The 26,676-nt window shown below is 40.8% G+C and overlaps 1 protein-coding gene across 1 annotated transcript in view; it reads left to right on the forward strand.

Moving 5' to 3' along the window:
• The window catches only part of TENM4 (teneurin transmembrane protein 4), a 589,520-nt gene that overhangs the window by 317,551 nt on the left and 245,293 nt on the right, over positions 1-26,676 (forward strand). Inside the window, exon 6 of the mRNA XM_041483687.1 lies at positions 17,499-17,708. Within this exon, the coding sequence (XP_041339621.1) occupies positions 17,499-17,708 (210 nt within the window). The remainder of the gene's footprint in view (positions 1-17,498; positions 17,709-26,676) is intronic.

Consider the following 26,676-nt stretch of genomic DNA (forward strand, 5'->3'; position numbering starts at 1 on the left):
CAGCCTGGTTTGTGCTTCTCTAGAGACCTGACAAACCTGAGGGCTGGTATATGTCATGCAGCAGTGCCTCGGGGTTTTGTGATGGCTCTAGTCTGTGCTGGCAAGTCTCTTTAGTCTTTGGCAATCCTAAAGAGGCTTTTTAAGGTCAGGGACACACCATGGAAGGGTGGCTGTGAGGGAGCAGCTCATCTGTATCTATGCAACTTCTTCATTTCCAGAGCTGACATGTCTGAAGCCAGCTGTGTGTGTCTCCATCTCCTGAGAGTCTCACAGACAATTTCTAAGCCTATTCCATCAATCTTACATCGTAGCTACACATTTTTTGTCATGTAGCTTATAAATACGTATGGATTTCCTTTAGTGGATGTTTCTACTTACAAGTCTTTATAAAAAGACCAGGGTTTTTGTAACACAGTTATCAGATAATATCTCTCTTTAGAGGTCAGTGATAAATATACTCATTCCACTTTATCGTTCATAGTGACTTCTTCTTGATTGAAATTCAGACTCTGGGACAATCTCAGATGCTCACTGTACTATTGCTTCACTCTCCTGAGACCCCCACCTGCAGTGCTGCATCCAGCTCTGGGTCCCTCAATATAAGAAGTACATGGACCTGTTGGAGCAGGTCAGAAGTGGCCATAAAGATGCTCAGAGGGTTGGACCACCTCTGCTGTGGGGACAGGATGAGAGAGTTGAGGTTGTTCAGCCTGGAGAAGAGATGGTTCCAGGAGACATTAAAGTATCTTGCAGTGCCTAAAGGGACTTCAAAAGGACTGAAGAGGGACTTTAGAAAAGGCTATGGAGTGACAGGACAAAGGGTTATGGCTTAAACTGACAGAGGGCAGCTTTAGGCAAGATATTATGAAGCAATTCCTCACTGGGAGAGTGGTGAGGCACTGGCACAGGTTGCCCAGAGAAACTGTGGATGCCCCATCACAACTGGAAGCATTCAAGGCCAGGTAGGATGGTTCCCTGAGCAGCCTGGTCTAGTGGAAGGTGTCCCTGCCCATGGCCATGCCAGGGTTTGGAAGTAGGTGATCTTTAAGGTCCTTTCCAACCTAAATCATTCTGTGATTTTATGATTCTATTGCCAAGTTGCAACATTTTAGGAAAGAACTAAAGTAGCTGTTGAAAGAGTTCATATAAGTCTTTTATGAAAAAAAAAAAAAAAAACAACAGGAAAAATTTGTCAGATAGGAAGAGTTTGGGTATACAAAACACCTGGCTAGACATTAATCAATGTGATGTCTTCTTTAACACTTCCCAAGCTTTCATTTGGGAATAATGTACAATTCTGCTTGCTATTGCAAGATGGTTAATTAGCATTCATAGATTTACAAATAGGATTGTACCAAGTAGTAGATAAACTGGTATTATTAGTGTCCATTTTACTCTAGTTCTAGTCCCTTTTGAGATGAAGGCAGGTTTTATTAAAACAGACCTTTCACAAAACACATCTATTCAATGCAGATTTCTATTAAATACCAAGGTGTAAGGGGCAGATTGGTTTAATTTGCTTTCTTTTCAGTCTTGATGCCACTTTTTGTTAATAATACTTAAGTTTCTTAAGCAAGTGGGATGATCAAGTGGATAGAGCCCTATGGTGGGAATCAAGGGAAGTGGTGTGCTCTTACCTGACACACTGGAAGATTTTGGCCTGGTAGCTTTATTGCTCGTCTGTTTTTCTCCTCTAAGAAGCAGACTTGCTTCTGTCAGTCAGTTTGTCAGATATATTGTACTGCTGGACAGATTTGGAATTGGAGTTTGGATTTTTAGTTTCTTCTAGTGATTCCTAAGGCCTTGGTGAACAGGTCGGAGAAGACGATGCTATTATTCAGAAACTGTTCTAATCAGTTCTAGATATTTGCATAATGCAACAGGGATTAAAAAGAAAAAAAACCCCTCAGGCTCAAGGGGATGTGCTTATCACTTGCCAGGAATCTGAAGGGAGCAATTTCTGCCTACACAGCAATGTGCAATTTGCTGGATGTAGCATTGCTATATGAATTTTAGCACTGACTGTAGTAAGAGAGACAGCTGAATTAATGGCCAAATGAGATTGGGAAAATGGAATGGTTTGAAAAGCACTGTTCCAAAAACTATAACCCAGCTCCATCAGTCCAGTTTTCCATTACATGGTTTAACAACCACCTTTTACCATTGGGAAGGATAAAATGGGAAGTGTAAAGAAGACATTCATTAATCCATCTCTTGGCTGGCTCCACAGCATCCCAGCAACAGCAAGTAAGAAAGAAGAATGGATCATAAAACCTTGTCTGTTCCTCCAAGTGACCTTTGCCCACAACAAAAGCAGACCCTGAGGTTTGTTTACTTTTTAAAAAAGCAAGAATTTTTACAATGCCTGGCTATGGAATTTTGGACTTATTTTAAATACACCTATTTCTCCAGGAAACACAGAAGTTAATAGCTTAAAGAGCTGTTCTCACAGTTAGGGAAAATCCATACTTATTTGAGCTTTAAACTAGCATTTGTGTATAATCAGACAAAACTGCTTTCTCTACCTAAAATGTTACCCCTTCCATTTTCCACCTAGCATTAACAAAAGTAGCAGATATGCCTGTTGCTGTGGAGATTTTGAGCCACAGACCAATCTCAGTTCTCCTACCTGACTTAACTCACAAGTTACAGCAGCTGAAGGGTTTTCCCATGAAACATTTTCTGAACATACATGTTTTTTATTGAGATGGAAAGTCTTTTGCACAGCTATACTTTCTCATCCTGTGGGTCCAATGGCCAAGTTCATTACCATTATTTCACCAGTTCTCTTTCTGTGTATCTTATGTTGCAATGCCATACAAAACCCTCACGTCTTTTTGTCTCTTCCCTATATGCTGTAAGTTTTCTCTATTAGTTCCTGGTGGTCTTCCCCATTCTGCTTGCAGCAGATTTAACTTCTAGTGACACAGTGCAATGTGTGTTTTCAGACTTCAGGTCATCATTTGTTCCAAGTAGTCCTAACAGCCTTTGCTCCTGTTGCCTATATGTACATGTTCACGTGGATGGCGTCAGTGACAGGGTACAGCAAAGCTCAGAAATTAAATCTACATAAAAACTATGGATCTGTCTATAAATGGACCAATTCAGATTGCTGACCTTTTCTTTTTATCTGTGCTGCTTGAGACCTGTGTTAGATTTTCTTATGTTTTAAATACTAGGTTTCTTTCATGTAATTCACGTCATGTTTTCACATCTTTGTATTACTGGATGTCAGTGTCCCCCACCAAAACTAGAACGATGTGGAGAAATCTGTTTGGTGCTCTACTACCAGAAGAGCTTTACATGATTATGTTACCAATACAATTATAAAACCAATGGTGTAATAGAAAGTTATTCCTCAAAATAAGCTATCAAATATCTGTATGCCATTTCAGACCTTGAAATATCAGCCTACTGGTGGATTTTTGTAGATGTGATAATCTGACAAGTTAGTCAAGAAAACACAAGCACATGTAGAATCTTTTCTTAGAAGTGATGTACTTGGAAAAAGTGGACAAGCTTTCTTCAAATCTGAAACAGAAACAGCAGACTTCACAGCTAAGTGCAAGTTTAAAGGAATTTCTAAGAATTTGTAACAAAGTGTGTATATTTTTGCAGGGTGAATGGCACAGAACAATGGCTATCTGAACCCTTTTGTCTGTGTGTGTGCATTTGTGTGTGAGAGGGAACTTTTAATATTCACACCAGAATGACCATTTTGATTCTGAATAGCTTTACTGCTCCCCGGTTCCAGAGACTCTTCTTTCATTGACTTGAAGGCTGAAACACTCAAATAGCACCAGGTGCTGGTTAAGCTACCTTTGGGGACACGCATAATAAAAGTCATGAGCTTCTAGCAAAAAGGAAATGTCATGCCTTTTCACATTTATCTTTGTATCAGCTTCAGCATATAAGAAAACGTAAAGAGAAAGGAAAGGATAAAAAAGAAAAACCAGAAGACAGCACAGTTATTGTGGATCAGCAGACAGATCCAAGCAGAGCTGCCTTTGAAATAGCCTTAGATAAGGAATGCCTTCAGGAACCTTCAGATGCAGAACAGTTTGTCAGCAGCACCTTTACCTTTACCATGGTTAGAATGGACAAACGTAAATGAGTTTTATTGTAGCTTCTGTATAAACTGTGACAGGGAGCAATGAGCTTTTGTTTTTCTTAAAGCATCTCCAAATGTGTATTGTTTTCCCATGAGCATGTGGTGGGTTAGTTTATGCCCAAAGGCACAGCAATAGACAGTAGCTTTGCTCTGCCAAGAACATTAAAAATACAACTCCTCCTTTCTGTACAAAGTCTGTGTGCAGGTAACTCTTGATAGTTTGAGATATATTTGGGAATATTCTCTGTTTATGATTATGTCTGTTAAAAACTTCAAGCATTGCCTCTTAGGCGTACCACTGTTTGATTATAGAAATAAAAACACCAAAAACTTCTTACTGTCTTCACCATAAGCTCTTGGTTCTCTGCAGCTATGAAAGAAATCAACTCCAAAATGACAAGAAAACCCTGATGTGCTTTGTGTCAGGGCCTCTCACTTGATGACTTCAGCATTTCAGTTTAAGAAAGAAAACGTGAATTTAGGTTCTTTCCTCTAAGGACTAAGATCTGCAAATTGTGGCTTTTATGCACCTTTAATCACACATAGCTTAGGAGTCCAAGAAATCTAGTGAAATTTGGGAAATCGGGTCCCAAGCAATTTGGGAGAAAACCAGTCTATACACTAAAAGCCATCCAAATTTTGGTTTTTGTGTGTGTAAGTAGAAGTGGAAGAAAGTAGATGGCCTTGAATAAAAGCAGGGGAAGTTCTAATCAACCCATCATATGGAATTCCTTCCCACCTGGACAGGGCACAGGAAGCTTGAGTATCTCCTATGTTTTTTCCTACAAGAATTTCTTAAAGTCTTCCAGTGCAACTAATAGGAAACATTTGAGTGTCAGTCCTTCAGGCCATCTTCTGATGATCTGCGATGATAACACTGATCTCTTCTAAAACAATTTAGGAATTGGAACCTTTCCCCAGGAAGTGGGAAGCCTTGATTCTAGGCTCCACTCAGTTTGAGTGGTATTAGTGACTTTTCAGTTTTTTGAGAATATAAGAGGGCTCTTTAGCTCATCAGGGTTGTGCAACAGACAGGCTTCTCTCTCTGGTAATACTCTTTTTAATGTTAAAAATCAAGGAACCAGCAGGTTAAGTAGCAAGACACTTAGTAAGCACAGAAGCCTCCACAACTGGGTAACCCTTAGAAGTGATCAAGTTTACTGATCATCCACAACCTCAGGAATCTCCCCAGAATTATTTACATTTATTTTGCTGTCTCCTTTGATTTTCACACTTTATGAACCCAAAGTAACTGATCATATATAGAATCAAAAAGTCATATATTTTGAAAAGACTTTTCTACTTCTAGACTTTTCAAGAGTTTGGGGTTTTTTTTATGCTTGTTCTTATGTTGTTTTTTTTTTGTAAATTAAAAGCATCACTCGAAATATTGTGAGAAAAAAGAGCATCTTTTCTGTGTATATAAGTGTTGCTAAACCAAAATTTAAAAGAGTATGGGGAAAACATAGCTCATATGAATGCAGACACAGATAGCCTAAAGGTAAAAATTAGGACAAAACTGAAGCCAGGGTGGCTCACAAAGGGTGGTGGAAGTGCTGTAATGTCTGCAGAAGTGCCTCAAGTGCTGTTTAGTCAGAGCTTGTCCACTCATAGGCATTTGGCTGACACACATGTGGACTGATGAAAGGCAGATGGGTATGCATGCTGCTTGCAGATCAGGATCTTTGGTTCTAAAGGAATCATAGGAAATAAAAGAGCTGTATAAACTATTGAATTGCGTACAGAAGGTCAAGCCTGCCAAAAAGGTCAGGCAGGTAATCATCAAAATTAGAGATAAAAGAGACCATGATGTTATATAGTCTGCTCATCAGCCTACTGAGGAGTGCAGTATAACAGAAGCCCATCTGAGAGTGGGCATTGTTAGACCTGCAAAACTCTGGGTCAGGCTGGCCAGACTAATTGATCAGGAATGTAAAGTTAGACTTGTTATAGCAGGGATTCTATGCTATAGTGAATAACCACTTCAGCGATGGCCAAAACCAGTAAGGGCTGTTTATCACCCAAAACTTAAGGATTCTCTTCTCCCATTAGCATTTTACCATGACAAAAACCATTGCATTTAAAAAAGAAAAGCATGGAATGTTTCATAACAAGCATGCAAAGCTACCTGTTACATGATAGTTTGGGGGCAAATAGCCTGAGGGAAATAATTACCAATGATTTGGAATATATAGCACATACTGTTTCAACATTCAGGGAAAAATAAGGTATCTTAGCCATCTTGTTCCTTGCCTAGCTTTGGTTACTAGGCAGTGTCAGAAAGAGTTTTCCCCCTATAACATTGGGTGTAATAAACTGTTTTATGGGAGCACTGCATGGCTGCAATTAGCCAATGATGGGAAAGGGACAGGTATACGAGGTGGACCAGTAGTGTGTTCTGTTATAGCAAAACCAGCAGCACATTTTCACACGGGCTCAGGTGCCTTATTTCCAAGAACTGAATTATTTTCTAATACTGCTCTCATCTTTTTAAGAGTTTTTTCCTGAGTACGAATTAATTCCTTTAACTATCCCTCTGAAAAACAGACAGAGGATGGGAGAAATGAGAGATAGAGAGACCATTCAGTGAATGAGACCAGGTATTATTCTCTCTGTATTTAGCTTTACTGCTTATAGCCACTCTTCTCTGAACTACTGGAATTTTTAAATAATTCTGATGTGCCTGCAATGTGTATTGAATTACCATTACCTTCCCTCCATCCAGAAAATCATCATTTGGGTCCAATCTTTTTATAGTCACTTGAAAAATTTAATCTTTTCCACTGAGCAGGGAACTGAACAAAAGCGAAAGTTTCTTACAGGGCAAACGTCAGTAAAGCCACGATTGAGGCATTTAAATTGCAGCTTTAAAGATATTAATCAATGCTTTGGAGAAAAAAATAACATCAGTGGTGTCTCAAACTTCCTGAATTTTTGCTGTTGCATTGCAAGTTGTTCTGTTGTCTGCTGAAATACATAAATTATTTTGGAGGGAAAAGGATTTTTCCCATGTTTTGGGACTTAAAATGTCAGTCAATGACCTGAAAATTCCTCTTGATCCATTTCTTTTCTTCTTGTGGGTGGCTGTTAGTGTTTAGTTTCTGAGTTGTTCTAAGACTGAAACAAATGTAAAGCAAGTCACAACTTTTGGTCGAACACTGTTTTTTCCTGGCTCAGTATTGTCATATTCCTGCATTACCTTCTTGAGCAACACCATAAAATAGCAATCTTTCCCAGGAGAGAAGAGCAGCCCTACAGATGCATAGCCTCAGATTCAGATACATTCGCATCAGCAAAAATTCAGAAAGTTTTCTGGGAAGACAAAGCTGAAGTCAAGTTTATAAGGTGAAACTTTGGAATAGAGCAGTGAGGAGTGCACATCTTCCTAGCAGCTTTCTCAGTAAGTGTGTGATCTCCACTTGGACCTCCCTGGAAACACAGCACTTGTCCTCTCTGCAGACTATAGCAAAGGGAAACTCTCAGCCTCTGCCTCCCTACAGAACACTGAACTGCTCTGCTCCACAATAATTACAACTACTTGAGCACAGACAGCTTCTTTACTCTTACAGCTTGCTTTGCAAGAACACCTAATGGCTAAACACAAGATCAAAGTCCTGCAGTTTTGCATGCCTCACATGCACACAAGGAGAAGGAGTCCATGTCTTGAAAAGCCTGCAGAATAAATAGACAAAACTGATTGAAATTGCTTGAAGATGCAGGATAGGTCTGGTTTTTAATGAGCACATTTAATGAGTTTGTGACAGGCACAGGGTATGTGCAATCTTCAGATGCATTCAGGAATATGAGGTGGATGCCAAATGAGAGTCTGACACATAAGGATCAGATCAGACAGGTCTGAAAGAGTTCTTCCCCAGGTTACAGAGTGGGGAGTTACTCTCAGAGTAAGTCGGAAAGGATTCTTTAACACCCACTGTCAGCCTGGGTGCAGACATCAGCCATAGAGGTGCTGCAGGCTGCACATGGCAGCACAGTGCTGAGCACAAGTGTTAGCAGGGCTGCAGCCCCTTGAACACAGCACCATGCTCTGCTCCTGGTGTCTGGAGCACATGGACCAAGTCTCAGCACTGTCCTGGAGCAGTCATCCTGCTTCCCCTTCTGCAGGAGCCTCACACTTTCCATTGTCTTCAACTCCATATCCCCAGGGCAAGCTCACATACAGTGTGATGGAAAGTAACCTTTCTTCTTAATCAGATCCCTTTAAAAGTTCATCTAAGAAGAGTCTTTCAGCACAAATTGCCTTGACCTCTTTCTCAGCTGAAGAAAGAAAGTGATCTTCAGAACCATGACTCTTAGATGTTGCAGGAAGGGCTGTTTGCTTACTTTGAAATCATGCACTGTAAAAAAAGTCCTCCAAAAATTAGGGAGCTTGGCTAGAATGTAACAACAGTGACTGGAAAAAAGCTCCCATACAACTTCAAGGATGCAAGCCTCCAACCCTCTTGGGGATAAAGACTGGGATTAGGAGGAGACTGCCCGAGTAAGTGTTAGAGGCTGAGCAAGTTAATTAGTTTTATGTAGTGCAGAAATTCAAAGTCAAAAGTGATCTTAACAGTAATTGGAACAGATAAAATCTCTTTATTCAGGCATCATTTGAGTCACCCCAAATTTCCTCCCCAGAACACTTATGCATAGACAGGTAGGATCTCACTGCACTATACTTTATTACCCCTTTGCCAGAACCTGCAGCTGTTACATTTTCTTTGGACTGTACTTACTAAGGCAGATTATGCTTTTTCCCAAGAGAAACATAAAATATCCTTGCATCAGAATTTTCCTTCCTGAAACTTTTATCTCCAGCTGCCTGTATGCTTAATCGTCAGTTCCACTGCTACTGTACTGTACAGCACCTTTGTCTATGAGCTTGGGAGGGAAATGTCAAGTGTGCACATATGATGGGTCAATTACAGATTTGTATTATGGAACAATCCAAACTGTCACTGCCAAAAGCATCTCAGTGAGATTGCCTTACCTTCAGGCAGATTCTAGACATTAAGCCCAAGGTTCATGACACTTTCACTTATGCACAAGTAAGGATCACCAAGGTTCGCTGTATAGGTAATGAAGAGAAATGAGACATTCCAACTCAAACTGGAGACAGAAAAAGTGACTTTTGGAAGATAAAGTGTCTACAGTGTCTCCCCACTCTGACTGTAGGGAGACACTATAGTGATTATGTTGCACAATGTCACATGATCCTTCTGTTTCCCCAAGCAAGTCTTGGATTTCTCTTAACAACCACAACCTTCATTCCTTTCAAGAGATGCTTATTTGTGATTATCTAGTTAACAAGTGGAAATAGACATTTTCTTCCTTAACAGCATAGTTTGCCTCATCATGTACTGTTTTACACATATGTGTTAGAACCCATCCCCAGGGGCCAGGACAGTTGCAGAGTGTGTCACTGATCATGAGCTGAACCTGTGGATTTTTTGGTGCTTTGGCTGTAGGATGAATTAGTTTTGCTGTCTGGTAGATGGGCTCTAACATCACGTGATTTTGGCTGGTTTCTAGCACTCCATAATTTTGTCTCCTCTAGCATTACTTTAAAGTTAATTTTAGAAAATTACTGCCAACCATCCTGCAAGACATTTCTGTAAATTTTATTTGCTAGGGCAGGTGAAAAAGCCTTGCAGTAGCCTATGTATAATAGCTCTTTCCTGCTGGGGTAGCAGGAGCATGTACAAGTTCTTTGCTTTGACCAAGCCTATCAGGGAGAGTTCTCCAAGGCTAGTGTAAACCATTTTGTTAGCACTAAGCTTAGAGAAAGCAATTTCTATAAAGCCTACAGATTGGTGATCAAATACAGGAAAATGGACCTTTTAGGAGATTTGCATGTAATCATTTGCAGAGAACTTCATACTTTATATTGGGTGTTTGGATCAGATAGAGCATTAGTGTCAGACTGAGAGAGGCCACTTCACGGGCAGCTCATGAGACTGCTTACTGATTACATTATTCTTTTACAAGTTGGGTTTGAGTAAAGCTGCAGAAGCATTTGTAATGCTGAGCCATAAATAGGGGGTCGCATTTTCCTTAAAACTTTAGATGATGTGAATTACTTGCATAAATATTTCACAAGGCATGATATAAATATTCTGTGGTGATTAGGATTGTTTATATTGTCTCTATCAAAAGAAAGTCTTTCTTTCTTGATCCTTACTTCTTTGATTTTGAAAAAGATACAAGAAATCTCCCACATATTTGGAAATTATGTTACCTGTTTGTGCTTTTAAATAGCAGCACGATTTGAGCCTTGGTGATGTGTCTTGTAGAAAATCATGTAGTTAACTTACACAATCTGTTTCTACTGTTGTGCCTACAAATGAGCAAGTTGAGTATCCGGCTCAGGCAATTGCCCGTGTAATTTTCTCAAAATCTGCTGTATTATTTTCTTCTGTTGGCAAAAAATTCTAAGTGTGGCTGTGCTGCTCCAGAGCACCCCAAGCCATGGAGGAACTGCACTTCAGAAGGGAGCAATTTTCTCCCTGCTACTCTCCGTCTTGCTCAATCAATAATTGCTTTCTGCTGTTTTGGGTCAGGTTAGTAACCTCTCCTGGGGAAAAGGAGATCTGAGGTCTGCCTTGTTTCTTGTCCCTTTCTACCTTCTGCTTCATTTGGGATAATTGCATAAGACCCAAACACTCGCTCCAGATCTGTGCTGGGACAGAGGCAGGTAAACAGGCATTCAGCTGTGATGCTTTTATATCCCAGTATTTCATTCCTCACAGAGCTGCTGCCAGTCTAGAGGTTTTCTGTCCAGAGGAGAGTCTAACCAAAGTCTGCTCTGTACAAATAAGAATGTTTCCAAGCCCTGCTGACGTTGACTTCTTGACTTCCCCAACAGAAAATACACTATGCTAGTAAATGGCTAAAGAAAATCATTGCCTATCTTCACAGCATAGTGGAGGGGGAAAACACAATTTGGAAGAGCAGCACAAATCACCCACAAGGCGGGTGAAGTCCATGTAACATGTGTTCTTCATGCTCCACTTCAGCCCAGGTGAATTTATTAATTTCTTCTTAACCTCACATGGCCCTTTCCCCACCCCCAGTATGCCAGTCTTCATACAGGACATGTGATTATTTCTCATTTTCTAGGCACAACTACTCATTTCTTAATTTTAGTGACATGGCAGCTGCCCAGGTTTTTCTTGTTAAGATGATATTCATTTGTCCCCTTTGTTTCATTCTTTTTCCCCTCTGGCTTTAAAGCTATAAATCAAATACACAAAATTAAATTAACTGAAATAAACATAAGTGCAGGTGGAAATTCAGGAAATATAAATAACTAAAAGTAGTTTTTCAGGACTGCTTTTTTAATCAATTCTAAACACAAGATATATATTGCCTGTTGAACTAAGAATGTTGTGACCACCTATTGTTAAAGAGTAGCAATAAATCTGCGCAACAATTCCTTACTCCTATGATTCACTGACACATTTTACCAGACAGCTAGTTCAGCTCGCCCTTTTTCCAGAGGTATATTATGCTGTTCACTGGAAAGGCTCGATACACTGCCATGAGAAAGACATGAATGCTGTTTGTCCCTTAGCAAAATTCCTTTTTTCTCCATCTCTGAAGGAGTGAAGCTTCTGGATGTTAAACCACTCTTCTAACATGATAAGCTGGGCTCATCTTCATATACATTCCCCTTCACTTTGAAAAGCAAAGTGGCAGCTATTCTCCCACTCTCCTCAGTCCAGCTGGATCTCTGATGCCCTGAAATACCAGTGGAGCAAATCACTGCCTTTTATATTCTGCAGGGAACCAAACACTGCTGTGCAGGCAAGGTGCTGTCCTTTCCACTTTGTCCAGTCTGTCAGCAATCAGGGATGTCCTGGTGCCCACCCTGCTTGCTACTTTGCAAGGACAGCTCTCACACAAGATCTCAGCTCTGCAGGACTGCTTCATGCTTGTGGGGTTTTAATCAATCAGATGCACTCTGAGATGAAACTGCCTGAGTGTTAGACTTAACTATTAATTTATTTTCTTCATCATACAGAGGTACCTAAGGGTTATTTAGGCAGGTCATGGTTTTCTCCAGCACAAGACTAGCTACAAATTAATATTGATCAATAATATTTCACATCAGTGTCAGTACAGATCACTCAAAACTCCTGTGTAAGTAAGGGAAGACATAAAAAAAAAGTTAAAAGAAGTTTGTCTGTTTGCACTCTCTTTCCTTTGACAGGATAATAAACTCAGCCAGCACACTACAGAATACACTCTGCTATCATTTACACAGCCTTCCTGTGAACCCACAAAGCAAAGCCTCATTTTAAAGGCCAGAGCTATATTGTGATGTCTTTTGTTTGTAGTGGTCCTTAACATCATTGGTGCACCAGTTCTAACCTCGGTTAAAGACTTGCCTATTTTAAGGTGGTACAAAGGCAATGTCAGTGATAGGACTTAATGCCAACATTCTTATGTGAGAGCTACTGCAGTTGTTGTACTGAGGTAATCGCAATCACAGTACTTCTGCCCATGCCTGTTGTTTCTTTATGGTGCGAATCCAACTAATTAAGAATATTTTGAGTGTGACAACAGCCTTTTAGACTGTTCCAGTGGCTAGAGATAGAACGTGGAAGTACAGGAAATGACAGAATTTTGAATCAAACTATTACACATCTCTGCGCCTCAGTTTCCTTATCTGTCAGAAATGTAAGTCTGTTCCCCAGAATGGTTTGGGGTATAAGGGACCTTAGAGATCATCTAGTCCCACACCCCCTTCCCACGGCAGGGACACCTTCCACTAGAACAGATTGTTCAAAATTCTGTCCAGCCTCGCCTTGAACACTTCCAGGGATGGAGGATCCCCAGCTTCTCTGGGCTACCTGTGCTAGTGCCTCACCACCCTCACAGGGAAAAGTTTCTTCCCAGTATCTAATCTAAATCTCTTCTCTTTTAGTTTAAGACTCTTACTTCTTGTTCTATCACTATCCGCCTGTGAAAAAAGTCGCACTCCCTTTTTTACAAGCTTCCTTTAAGTACTGGAAAGCTGCTGGAAGATCTCCACAGAATCTTCTTTTCTCCCTGCTTAACAACTCCAACACTCTCAGCCTGTCTTCCTAGCACAAGTGTTCCAGCCCTCTGACCATTGTATCAGCTAATCTGATAACAGATCCCAACAGATCTGGTAACGGTATTTCAAAGTTTACATACCCAATGCTTGTAAAGCCCTTAAAGGTTCTTGGATGAAGAAGTTACCAGGTGAAAAAAGCTGATACTACTTACTTATTGATCACAGATAATACCATTCTGGGTGTATTGAACACTGTTAAATCCTGTTGCCTTGTCATTTCAGCTCTGTGAGAAGTCAGCCTTTGTATATATCCACTCTTTTTCACCTCTTTTGGGACAAATTACAAACATATGAGTATAATCCACTGAATATAGTCCATGAAACAATTTACTGACCTTCTTTAGAAGTATCTCTGTGAATGTTCTGTATTGCTGGCAGCTCTTCTATTCACACTAGCATGAATACACCCGTTTTAAATCAGCTCTTGATCTCTGAATGCCAAATCCTGTGAGAGATAAAGTAATTCTTAAATATTACAGCCAAATGTGCAGCATAAAATGAAGGCGTGTTTATTGTTTGTGTTACTTTCCCCTGACTTTTTAGGGTCTGCTCTGCTTGTCTCTTCCCTAAATTTAAAGCAGTTGCCTGAATATTGCAGAGTTCCTCGGTTAAGTTGAGAAACAGATTCTTTGTAGTAACCTGTTTCCAAAGTTTGTGTTTCCTAAGTACTTTCATAAATCGACCAGACACTGCAACATATCTTCCCCTGATTTTTTTAAATTTTAATCTGAAATACTGGCACACAGATAAAATAGAAGGTTCTGTTCTCTTTTCCTCAGAATGTGTGCTAGTATCACATCATTCATATAGAGAGATTCAATGGCTATTATTCCTGCCTCAAGTCCAAAGAACATAATTTTGACTGTTCACTGCAAGTGGATATATAAGATTGTTACAAATTGATGCCAAGGGGACCATACTTGGAATCTGTTTTATTTTTCTTTGACTTAAGTTCCAAATTGCAAGACTGTACATAATGAATGTGCTATCTCGTCCTTCTGTTTTGTATTTTTGAAGGAGAAACAGCACATTCTGCAAAGTAACTTGTCCTACTTGCTCAGGTTCCATGGCAACCCAGTATTGCTGCAAATTCATTTTGCTCTAATCAATTAGAAATTTTGCTCTGGCAGCTGGAATGAAAGTTTACGGGCTTGTTTTACTTGGACTTGCAGTTGCAGTAAATTCAATGAGATACTTGTCTGAGAAGGAAACAAACTTGTAGCTTTCGTCTCTCCCTTGGTTTAATTTTTGTGAAAAGGTCAAATTTAATTCTTGGTTTTCTGTCCAAGAAGGAAAAAAAAGAGGCAGTTCTCTTAAAGGATCCACAACTTAACACATGCTTGCCTTGCAGCCTTGTTGAATTGCTAAAAAGGAAGGTATCACTTTGCTTCCCGTGCATTTTATAACTGGTGTTGTCAGCAGAGCTGCCTAGTGCACACCTTCCATCCAGTAACTGGCAAAATCTCCTTTTGAATCCACCCCATCATTCATGCCCAAAAGGCAATTTTCGACAGAGCACGGTGGTATGTGCTGGTGCCCTTCATAGCAGCACAGCCTTGAGTGGTTAGTATGCACAATTCCTAGGGAATCTGCCCTTGTAAAGGTCAGCTCATGCACTGCTGGAAGTGCACATAACGACCATGAAAACCCATGGGATCTCCTCATGTGCGCTCTGCAATGGTGTAGTTGATTAAAACCCAAAGTTGCCATTAAAAAGGTTTTGGTTTTTTTTAATTTATGTTTTTTCTTTTATTCTTGACAAAACTGCCATACTGGGAGATGGGGAAAGCTCTTACCAAAAGAAACTCCCAACAACTTGCAACCATGTGGAAATGGCAGAAACTTTCTGATGTGGACTGACAAAAGCACTGACATTTTGCTTTTAGAGTTACAATTCCAAATTCAGCTCATTCTGCTCCTGTTCTTTATGTCCAGACTACAGAATTCATGTATAGTTATGCCGAGCATACTGTCTAAACAAAACACAGGGAGAGCTTTGGGGCTTTACTGTAATTGTCCACTTTTGTTTTTGGTCGGGTAGCCACCCCATTAACCTCCCTTTTATGCATTTCACTGGTGTTTGTGTAAATGAATCATAGGCTTGAAATAAATTTTTAATCTAGATTGTCTTACTCAATGGCTGGAAAAATGTGTCCTCTCCTTACAAAGTACACTGAAAAACTGTATGGGACTATAGGAGGACATTGATTTTACACTTCTTTTCCATTTCAGTCACCATCACACTAAAATTCAGCCTCTGACTACTATACAGGATTAGAAATACATGTCACCCTGTTTTGTAATGAAAGCATAGCAAATCAAAGTCCTGATTTAAACTTTGTTACATGTCAGGGCTCATCAAATCTCTAATGCCACAAAGAGGATGACGCAGAGTGTACTTTGCTTCTTCAAAAGCAGATCAGAATTAGAGCTGAATCTCACTTTTCATGTCAGGGACTGTGACAAGGAAAGCAGTGCTCATCCACTTGCACGTGCTCCTTTTTCTTCCTGTCTGTCTCCAGCTCCTACCACTAGTTAGCACAATGGGAAGGTTACAGCCTTGGCACGATAAAAAGGGTCAGGGAGTGTGAAGTGGGCTGCAGATTCCTTAAAAGCTGCATTCCTAAAGGAGGAACTCTGTCTGGAGGGTTGTCAGAAAGGCGATCCAGACAACTGCACTGCTGATCATAACAATACACACAGGGCTCAGTTTTGGCTCTTGGTCTGCATGCTGCACAGGCTGCTGTTCACACAAGGGAGTGTAGGCTCCCAACCAACACTGGCTTTTCTCCTTCAGGTGACAAGTGTCTAAGCACAGGTACAGTCCAGTATTTTCCTTGGATCCCAGGGTTTGCTTCTGATGCCACAATTTCTTCTCTGATTATAATTGGCAATTTATAAGACTGCCATATGCCAAGGAGCTGACATCCAGGGGTTTATGATGAGAAAAACTAATGACCAGGGTGGAAGGAAATATATATGCAGAACCAGCTTTGGGGAATTTAAATGTTAAACCCACTTTATTGTTTTGTCTATTTCTAAAGTGTTTATGTTGTGTTTAGTAAGAAATATTGTACAGCTATTTTGTGAGCTATGCTGTGTTCAAAATGTGTTTTTATAGAAAAATATGATTTTTAAAGTTTGATGATTTTCTTGTGCTGACTGTTCTTTTATTTTGATGGATTTTGCATGATAAAATTTCAGTATTTGGGAAAATGTGAGAGATTAATCATTATAACTTTCAGATCAAATGTAGCAAGGGGAAAAGTTCATGTTTAAATGCATTGTCCTGTATTATATGTCTGTGTTCATATTCCCCCTGTTTTTATTGATGTACTGCACATATCTGACCTCCTATTTGCCTGATAGTTCGTTTAGCCAGTCTGGCACTTCTGATTTACCAGTTTTGTTTTAAAATATGATTGGAATAAGACCCTGATAACCATTAATTGCTTACAGTAAGATATTTCCAATTGGATCTACTTAACCTACATGTACCTGATTCAATTTTCTTGCAGTCAGTAGAAGCTCTTCCTCAGTCAGGCACAGCTCTATGTAAAATGTGATCTTAGAACCCGATTTGTTGTGGTTTTCATCATTTAATCAACGAAATTAGCTGGTCTGACCTGTGCTTCTGCTCTGTTATCAGCGTGGTTGTTTGCTGAGGGGCTTCTACCCCACACAGCGGTGTCCGCACCTTTCCTCCACCTCTTGCCTGCACGGTGGAGGTCTTGCGCCGTTTGCTTTATAAACTAGAGGGAAGGGAGTTGTTAAACCAATCCCCAGAAGGACTTTACACTTTTCACATGGAATCTGAAATAATTCACCTCACAATACGTCGGGCGAAGCTTTCCCGTTAGTAAGACAGAGCGCGGCCGCATCAGTGAGTACGACTCATTGACAGTGAGCGCCCACGTCGTGGGAACAAAGCGCATCTCGGATCAGGGGCTCTCGCCAATGTCAAAACCTTAACAAAACCAAACCAAACCGAAGAGCCCAACAGAAAACCTGAGGGATGCGAGTTTTAAAGGATGGATATTAGGAAGATAGGAGTTTTAAAGGACAGTAACAGCCCGAGGGGCAGCAGGTAATGGGGTCAGATACGTGCAGTCGGCCGCCCCTCAGGCAGGGCTGCCCCGCTGGGGCAGGTGGCCTTCCCTCGTGCCCCGGCTCGACTTTTATTGTCTCTCTGTCCGTGTTTTGCCGTGGTTTTTTTGTTCATTTTATTTCTTTCTGTGTTTTTTTCTCCCCTCCCTTCTCTGTGTGTGTGTCTGTGGCCCGCAGGTCCCCCCCTGCCCTGTTCGTCCGCCTCCTCCACCCCCCGCTCGCAGTCCCCCTCCCCTCTCCCCTCGCCGCCGGCCAATGAGGGCCCGGGGCGGTCGCTGGGCGACGGCGCGGCCCGGGCGGCCGCGGGCTCGGACTCTGAGGAAGAGTTTGTCCCTCAGTCATTCTTAGTTCAAAGTGGCTCTGGAAACCTCTGTGCCGCCGCCAACGGTGAGTGACTTTCTCGCTCTCTCTTTCTCTCTCTCTCTCTCTCTCTCTTTGTGCCTGCTTTTTCATGCCCGTCTTGACAGCCGTGCGCGGGGATGTAGGATGGTTGGGAGAGCGGGTGTGCTCTTTGGGTTGGTTTGGGGGTTTTATTTAAAAAGGTAAAAGTTGCCTGGCAAAGGTTGGAGGTCCGTGCTGGGTGCCGCGCGGTGGCGGCGGTGCGGGACGTGAGCCCCGCTCGGTACCCGGGCAGCGCTCCCTGACTTGGCCTGGCTTGGAGGCTGGAGCCCGCTCCCTTTTGCGGGGCTGGAATTTCGGGGTGATTTGGCTTTTTTATTTTATTAACTCCTGGCTGAAAAACTGGCCAAAGCGCTTTCCCCTTCTCTGTGAGGGCGGCAAGGTGCAGCCTGGGGGCTGGCGGGGCCGGAACTTGAGAGGAACCTGTCGCCCCAGGGCAGCATGGATAGGAAAGGGGGTGACAAACACGAAGAGTTCCTGTGATAGTTGACAGTGGCATCGACACCATCCCAGAGGAGGGTGTCTGTGTCCAGTCTCCCTCCGAGGCGCTGGGATATGCCCCCAGGGGAAGTGTTTGAGGAACAGCATCAGAACCACATCCTATTGGGATGCTCTGAGACTCCCCGATGGGTTGCTGAGGGTGCTGAGCACCGCCGGATGGTCCACGATGCTTAAGCAAATTACAAGGAGAGGAACGAAATTCACAGTTCTCTGTTGCAAAGACAGTGAGTCATAAACAGAGAGGTAACACTCATTGGCAAAGAAATGTGAAATTTCATCAAGGGTAGTGTAACCTGACGAAGTGCAGATTACAGCAGTGGAATAGCAATGGCCACTCAGGCCGCTGCCATCCGGCTTGAGCGATAATTGCTCACAGGTCTGATTTATGATGAAGGAGAAGGCATTCAAAGATATCTTGAAAGAGAGAAAGAAAGGTGAGAGAGAGGTTTACTGCAGCTGGCAACAGCTTAACTGCGTTTATGTTAAGCTTCTAAGAAGGTTTCCTAGTATGCTGTTATCTTCAAGTAAGGAGAGAAAGTTTGACATTTAATTTGTCCGCCCTCTCCCTTTCCCAGCTTCCCTCTTCTTTTGTTGCATTTGTTATGGTAAAAACAAACTTTCCTTTCAAGGTTTTTCAAAGGAGAAGGTTATCTACTCTGAATTGTCATCCTAAGGAGAGTGGGGGGAAATACAGTGTTGTATTCATTCAGGAAACTGATTAAAATTCATATCCTCTGTTCAGCTTCCCCCTTCCCCTCCCACCCTATAACACACACACATCTGACTGCTTGCAGTCACAGAACATGGAAATCTGAAATAATGTCAATTACCCTGTTGTTGGAAATAAAACCTAAATCACACTCCACCTCATGATTTCCACATCATAATGTATATGTTTGTACTTTCTCTTTGCTCATTTAGGAAATACATATGTACACATACATGCACACCCTCCAGGTAAAAAGAGGGAAGAAAGAGCAAGAGAAATTAAAAACCTTAATCTCTTCTTTTACTATTAGCTGAAAACCAGAAAAGCCTTGTTCAAAGTCTACAGTGGGTTGACCACATTATTGTATTATCAATGTGCTGGTGAGTTAGTTAGACTTCAGGCTTTTCAGCAGCCTGCTTATTTATCCTTTTTTTTTTCCCCTCAGTGCTTTTTGCATCAGCCTGTAGACATACTACATTCCCTGAGACTTTCTTTGTGTGCAGGATTCAGTAGGTTGGTAATAAATATGTCCCACACAAAGACAAGGCATCTAGGGTCTCATTTGCCTGCTTATTCCAGTTGTTCAGTAATCAGAAGTGCAGGTAATGGCAGGACACTGGTGACCTGCTAAGATCAGCTCAGTGTCACTCTGCTACCAAGAGGAAAACAGAGGTGACTTACTTGGTACCTATCAACCCATAATCTAAAAGTTCGCATGAATGACAAGCACAGACCATACAAGCCCATCATGCCTAAAACCCAGAGACTCTTCTGACCTCCGTAAATGGATTTAATTGCTTTAGTTCTTTAATGTTCTGTTTCTATGAGGCTTAGTCAGCTTAAATTTTAAATGACAAAGGCAGGTCTTTATGTTCCTTAAATGGTGAAAATTAGTAAAAGCTTATTTTGCTTAGGACTAAGTTTAATACAGTTAGAGCACTCGTTCTTGGAGAATAGTAGCTGTCTCAACAGCAGGACAGCCTGAGAATGCTGTTCAAAGGATTTGTGTTGCACTTTTTAATTGATTGTGGCTAGGTTTTCCTACCACAGCTGTGTAAACTCAGCCTTAGAGAAGTCCATCCAAAGTAAGTAACACCCAGGGAGCAGCAGCACTGATACAAATCCCCATGTAAATTGCAAATATAATGCACATGGAACTTAAGAAACATGCTACTTTTTGAATATACAGTAGGCTATTCTTTATCTAAGTTCCTTTCATTCCAGAAAGGTAATATTGTCCATGATATTATTTTTATGCTTCCAGAAAAACGTCCACCTAAACTTTCAAATGCAGACTGGAACCAGCTAATATGTATATAAATACATGAGCATCTTTTAGGGCTTTAAGTTTTGTGATAGATGCGTTACTAACCATGGTTTAATTTTCTTTATTTCTAAGTAATTTTGAGCATTGAAAGTCCAAATTTTTATTTTACCTATAATATCAGCAGGTACATGATTTTAAGGAAAAACAAATTTTTCAGACTTGGACCTTTTCATTTTTTCTTTTTATATATGTCAAGTCCAGAAGGCTTTTTACTTTACCTAAAATTACCCAAAGTAACTAAGGTGTAAATATCTCAATTTCATAGAATCCTAGAATGCTTTGGATTGGAAGGGCCTTTAATCATCGCCTTGTTCCAAACCCCTGCCATGGGCAGGGACACCTTCCACTAGACCAGGCTGCTCAGAGCCCCTTCCAGCCTGGCCTTGAACACTTCCAGGGGTAGGGCAGCCACAGCTTCTCTGGGGAACCTGTTTCAGTGCTTTGTCATTCTCATAATAAATAATTCCTTCCTTATATGAAATATAAATCTATCCTCTTTCAGTTAAAAACCCTTTTCCCTTGCCCTATGAGTACAAGCACTTGTAAAAAGTCTCTCTTCATCTTCCTTATAATCCCCATTTTAGCATCAAAGGTCACACGCCTTCCCTTCCACAGACTAAACAGCGCTGTCTCTCTGAAACATCTCAGGATGTTTCTGTTCAGAAACCTTAAAATTTCCTGATTTTAGGATTTCAGCACTGTTTGAAAAGTTAGCTGACTTGCGGTATCTTGGTGGACATTAAGAAACACTAATTAGTTTTTCAGGTTTCTTATTATACTGGTGTGTAGGTATATATGTATAGGACTCGGGAGAAGCCAGAACTGTCTGAAGGCATCCGATCTTTAATCTGGTTGTACTGAGAAACTTAACAACTGCTGTGCTGGATCAGAACGGGCAGTCCCTGACAAGGGTATGAGAGAAGACGCATGAACAAGTGGGGCTGTAGGAAGGATCTTGGCCAGCTGAGGGATGGTGAGCACTAGCCAAGGAGGGCTGTGGATGTGGGTGCTTAGCTCATTAGCAGCAGCTTTCTTCCATTTGAACCAGTAAATGACATGAAAAATACATTTAGAAAAATGAAGCATCTGTAGGGAATGGTGTTCAAGAGGAGCACATCAGTCTGACCATTGCTGCCCATGTCCCTTCAGCATCCACAGCTGTGGCACTGGGGACATTAGCAGGTACGTCTCTGAGGTAGGGAAATGGCTGTTGTACAGAGTGACAAAGAACAGATTTGGAAAGATATATGAAATCTGTGGAAAGCTGGCATCCAAGTTCCAAACTGGTTGTGTTGCCTCATAGTCAAAGCCAAAATGCGTGGCTTCCTCCAGCTCCTCCATCAGTCAGCAGGCGTTCCATGAGAAGTGTGCTTTTGTCATTGGTGGGGTCTGGTGTGTTTCTCTTAAGCTGATTGTATCAGGCAGACAGGAAGGCTGGATACAGTCACTTGAAACAGCCTCTGCACATGAGAGCCACAAAATCCCAAATCACCTCTGGTTTGGGGCATTTTAGTATTTTCAAATACTAACACAATATTTGAGACCAGAGCATGGAATTTATCTATATAACGAAAGTAAAGCAATACCAGAAAATTGCAAGAATATCTAAAACTGACTCTCTCTAGAAATTACTTTACTTTAGTGACACTGGAGGTAACATCTACTAAAGTCTCTCTGGGAAATACCTAATACAGTTTGGAATCTTATCACCCACCTCTGAATATATGTACCCCAGTTTCTTTGGTTTCTCCCTCAAATACATCCCTATTACAAAAACTTCCACTGCTTAACCAGTTTTGCACCTTTTCTACCACTAAGGGCAATTTTCACAGAAGAAGCAGCAGTGGAGGGCATGATGCCAGTCACCCAAAGTGACACTGGAGAGAGAGGGAAAGGGGAAAGGCAGGCATGATTCTCAGTATTATTACACTTTGAATTCCAAGAAGAGGGTTAAAAGTTGCATAAAGCATGGGCATGAATGGTGCAGCCTTTACCTCGGCACTGGTTGCATTGGCAGTGGACAAGGAGGGAAATCCGTGTTGAGTACATACATAAATGTTCTAAGGTTAGATCGTGGGAGACATGCAATTTCTCTGTGATCCATGATTTTGGTGGAAAATAGACCACATCAGGATCAGTTTACCCCCAGCAGCCACACTGTGTATCTTCTGCACAGTGGGATCTGCATGAATGAGCTGCTTGACCAACAAAATCCATGGTCACGTAGTTAATAAAGATTCTTGTATTGGTTTTGCCACTTTTTTTTTTTTTTTTTTTTTTTTTGTTTGGAGTGCTGGACAATTTGAAGCAGTAAATCCCCCAAAGATTTTCATTTTCATTTCTGACTAAATCTGGGCATCCTGATTTTCCTGATTTATAACCTCTTTCTTTAAAGTTTTTTTTTTTTGAGCTTTGAAAAGCAAGACTTCAGCTGTTAAATACAATCAGTTTGTAATTTACCTCCCTTTCCTATCATTCAGTAAGAACTTCCCACCATTTATTCAATGATTTGGCCCATATTTGAGAAGATAAATACTTTGTAAAAAAGCTGCTGGGACCTCCTATAGCCTTATGTTTTTTTGCCAAATAGTTCAATTTTATATAAATGGTGCATTTCTCGCAATTTACAGTAACTGACCAGATCATGTGCCACTGCTGCTGCTTATGGCTGGATTTCCTCAGGATCTAGAGGGAAGTCATCTTCTTGAACACAGGGCACTTTCTGCTGAAAGTTTTTAATCTGTCTGTGAGTGCTCAGAGTTTATTTCTCTTGTATCCATGCTGTGGTTGGTGCTGCAGAGGCTGCCACACAGCGCCGGCTGTTGTCAGACTCGTTGAGCAGCCCGGTGTGACCAGCTGACAGGCTGAATGCAGCATCAGCCTGCTCTGCATCAGGCAGCGCTCCTCTGGTCTTTGGGTCCAAATTCAGAAACAGCAGCTCTCCTGTAGGAGTCCTGCTCAAGCACAGGGCTAGGTGTTTACAGCACCAGGACTGAAAGTACAGAGAGATCAAACTGCAGCAGGGAGGCCAAAAGATTCTGAATATTAAAGGATTTTGAAGAAGGAATAGTATCATGTGAGGCGTCTTAGAAGTGGAGAATTTTCAGGAATCTGACTGAGGAGAGCAAAAGAAACTTTGATAATGTAATCTGAATAATTGATATTTTTCTCATCTAAAAACTAACAATGAATTCCAATTAAATTCCGTTTTCTTTTATGGAAGGCTTTCATTTTTCTTTCCAAAAAAGCTTGTGAACAGAGGATCTATTCTCTTGCTGTGTTTTGTCCTTGCACAGTGCTTTCTGTTTCTTCTTTTTTACTACTCAAGCAACTGTGTTAAGTAAGAATAGCAATTAATCTCTGCATCCTTTATCAGAGATTTGCAGAGTCCATTAGCAGTCAGTGTTACTCATAATGGTAATTCATAATTACAGAAGGGAAACAGGAATTGGAAGATATAGACAATCTATTTCCAAGTGCCTTTTAAAAAGTTTTAAATATTCTTTGTTATTTCATTTCCTATTAAAACTTCTTTAGCATCATCACCCTCCTCCCCCTCCTCTCCTCCCCAACACTACAGAAATTTAGTAAAAACATCCTAAGCAGAGGAAAGGTTTAAAAGATGTTTAATTTAACAGTACTTTTAAAAATATTCTTTAGTAAAATTATATTTTTTAAACAGTCGTGATGATTAGATAAGGTGCTTCGAAAAAAGCATCTTGAAAATCAGTTTTACATAATTTTTCAATTAATTTATCCTCTAATTTGGAACGTGCTCAGAATTCAGCCTGAGAAACTATAACCTTAATTAATCTCTTTTAATTTTAGGCAAAAAACTAAACAAGAAACTTATTAACCACAAACTTTCAATTTAGATAGAGACATTTCAAACCACCAGGGTTTGAGTTATCCTGAGGAGATTTCTCTTTTTGCACTCATTGTGGCTAGAGCTGTGCCTTGACTATGGATCCCCAGCAGCCTGAGGGGTTAGTGTGGAGATGACCATTTTGGCTTGATTTTCACAGTTGATGTCTACTCAAACTCTACTGAAACCTTCCAAAAATTCACATATGTATTTGAAAATTTGTTCTCACATCATTCCTCTGAATTTACCTCTGATGTAAAGATGACAACAAGGTTGAGGTTTTGAGTTTCCAGGCATCAGCTATTGCCTCTTAGACCCTGAAGATCAAGTAAGAAGCTGTCAACTGGCAGCTGTGAGAAGGATCAGATCATGAATTATTTCTGTTCTTATTCACTGGGCAGTGGAGCTGTCCTGTTGAGTTTTTGTTCCTCCTGTTTCTCTCTTCCTTCTAGGAGGAAAGATCAGAGAGATGTCAGTGTGCAGTCAGAGCTGCAGATTTTCAGAGGACATGAGGCTCTAGAAGTGCCCACATACATTGCTGTCCCTTAAGCTCTTGCTTCATGAATTTACTTTGCATCCTGAGAATATTTGTTTAACCTGGCAATTGTTTGGCTTCAGGATGAGCCAAAGGTGAGAAGCAAATAATTTGCTCTAGGACTAGATTCTTATCGCTGGTATCAGTGGGAGGCATTTGGATTAGATTCCTAGCATAGCCAGGGGCAAATCCTGACCCAACTCAAATCCTTTTGGCTCAAACAGGGGGACCCTTGGTCAGGAGAGGATAGTATGAATACACAGAGAGGCAGTTCGGGGGCTTTTGGGAGGTTTTTTTGCAAGGAATAAATATCTCAGGAAGAATAAAGCAAAGTTATGATTGTCACATTCAGTGAAGGGCAGCAATGAAACAAGTCACCTTTCCAGGCTAAGGAACACACTGAATCAGTTACAGCAGATTTATAGCTTTTTAGCTGTGATAAAGCCATATCAGTATGTATATGAATTTACATAGGAGTAGGAGATTTTTTTTCCTGTCTTTTAATGCAAGCCACATTGGAAAGTGTGCACAAAGGAGCTCCACTCCAAGGAAAGACAACTGGAACAAATTATATGCATTCAGACTTGTTAAATGGAATTGGCAGCAGAAATATTCCTGGTAACCTGAGATTACGCGGCATTGGTATAGTTAAGGTTATGTCAGCATTTCCATTAGAAACCCCTACTTTCAGGGGTTTATGTCTGCAAAAAAAAAATCACTGTTGGTCTAAACTTGACAAGCTGTGCAAGTTCTCATCTGAGATGGATTTTTTTACCTTTTTACAAAATTGGGGAGAAAAAACCCTTTTGAAGAGTCAAGCTACAAGAGCACAAACAAAAATAGCAGCATTCTGGCTTTGATCCTTCTTGACGTTAAAAAACCCCGTTTCTTTCTGTATAGTGTAACTATCAAATGTACAACAAAATCGTGCTCTGAAGAAGGAATTAATCATTACAGTATTAAAGGAAATGAAACATTAATTTATGGCCTATTAGATGCTTTTTCACTGCAGGACTGCCAGTGTTTTGGTCTACCTCAGGTCATACTGAGAGATTTGTGACTAACATGAAACAAAGCCCCCAAAGCAGTAGATTCTGTGTGGAAAAAATGCTTTCAGGGCAGCTTTAGAAGAACAAAACATTGAAGGCAGAGTTGTCTAGAGACTGGAGTGAGTACTAGGAATTCAGCCTTCTGATTTCTGCCACAGGCTTCTCAGATACAAAACTTAAACCTCAGTTTTCTCAGTTGCAAATGAGAGCTATAGCAAACCCTAGGATTCGGTGTCCTTCTGAACTGTTTTCTTATTTGTATGATATTACTGCAGCTAGACATGGTTTACACTATGTTCAACAAGTAGACAAGAAGAGACCTGTGGCTCTAAACTTGCAGACATCAGGTTTCAGAGAGTAAGCTAATCTTTTTTCTAAATCTTTTCAGATTTTTCCGTGCACAACATTGAACTTTTTGTTTCTGGGTAAGTATCATCTCTGAGCTGAAGGCTGTATGGCTGAGGGTCTGTGTATGTTCTCAGTTCCTGCAGTGCCTTCTACACTTTGAAAAGTCATAACTGATGTTCATCAGAACTTTTTCCACTCACCAGATAAAAGCTGCTGTGGAAGTGCAGAGTCTTACAAAATACAGGAAGGAAGTCTGAAGCTCATGTACTCATGGCTGCGTTGTGTTATTACTGTGAAATGGATCTCTCAGTTGGGAATGAGCTCAAACTTTGGGAAGGCTTGTTCCATTAGCTGTTTGCAAGCCATATGTCTCCATTTTTAAATGAGGACCTGGGGGCTTTAAACTTTATTTATAAGCTGAAATTTGCTGGTCATTGTGAACTGGTGATTAATTTGTAAGGGAGAAGATGCCAGAAGTCTCACTCTGACCTGTGTGTTCTTTCAAACTAAACATCCAATAACTGCATAGCCTCAGAAGATGTATCCCCCCCCACTTCCTCCTCTGTAGTTTCTGTGCTTTGCATTATTCACTGTGTTTATTGTAACACACTATTAATCTCAA

This window comes from Pyrgilauda ruficollis, unplaced genomic scaffold (assembly GCF_017590135.1).
Source record: "Pyrgilauda ruficollis isolate IOZ18807 unplaced genomic scaffold, ASM1759013v1 scaffold60, whole genome shotgun sequence".
NCBI classification, from domain to species: domain Eukaryota; kingdom Metazoa; phylum Chordata; class Aves; order Passeriformes; family Passeridae; genus Pyrgilauda; species Pyrgilauda ruficollis.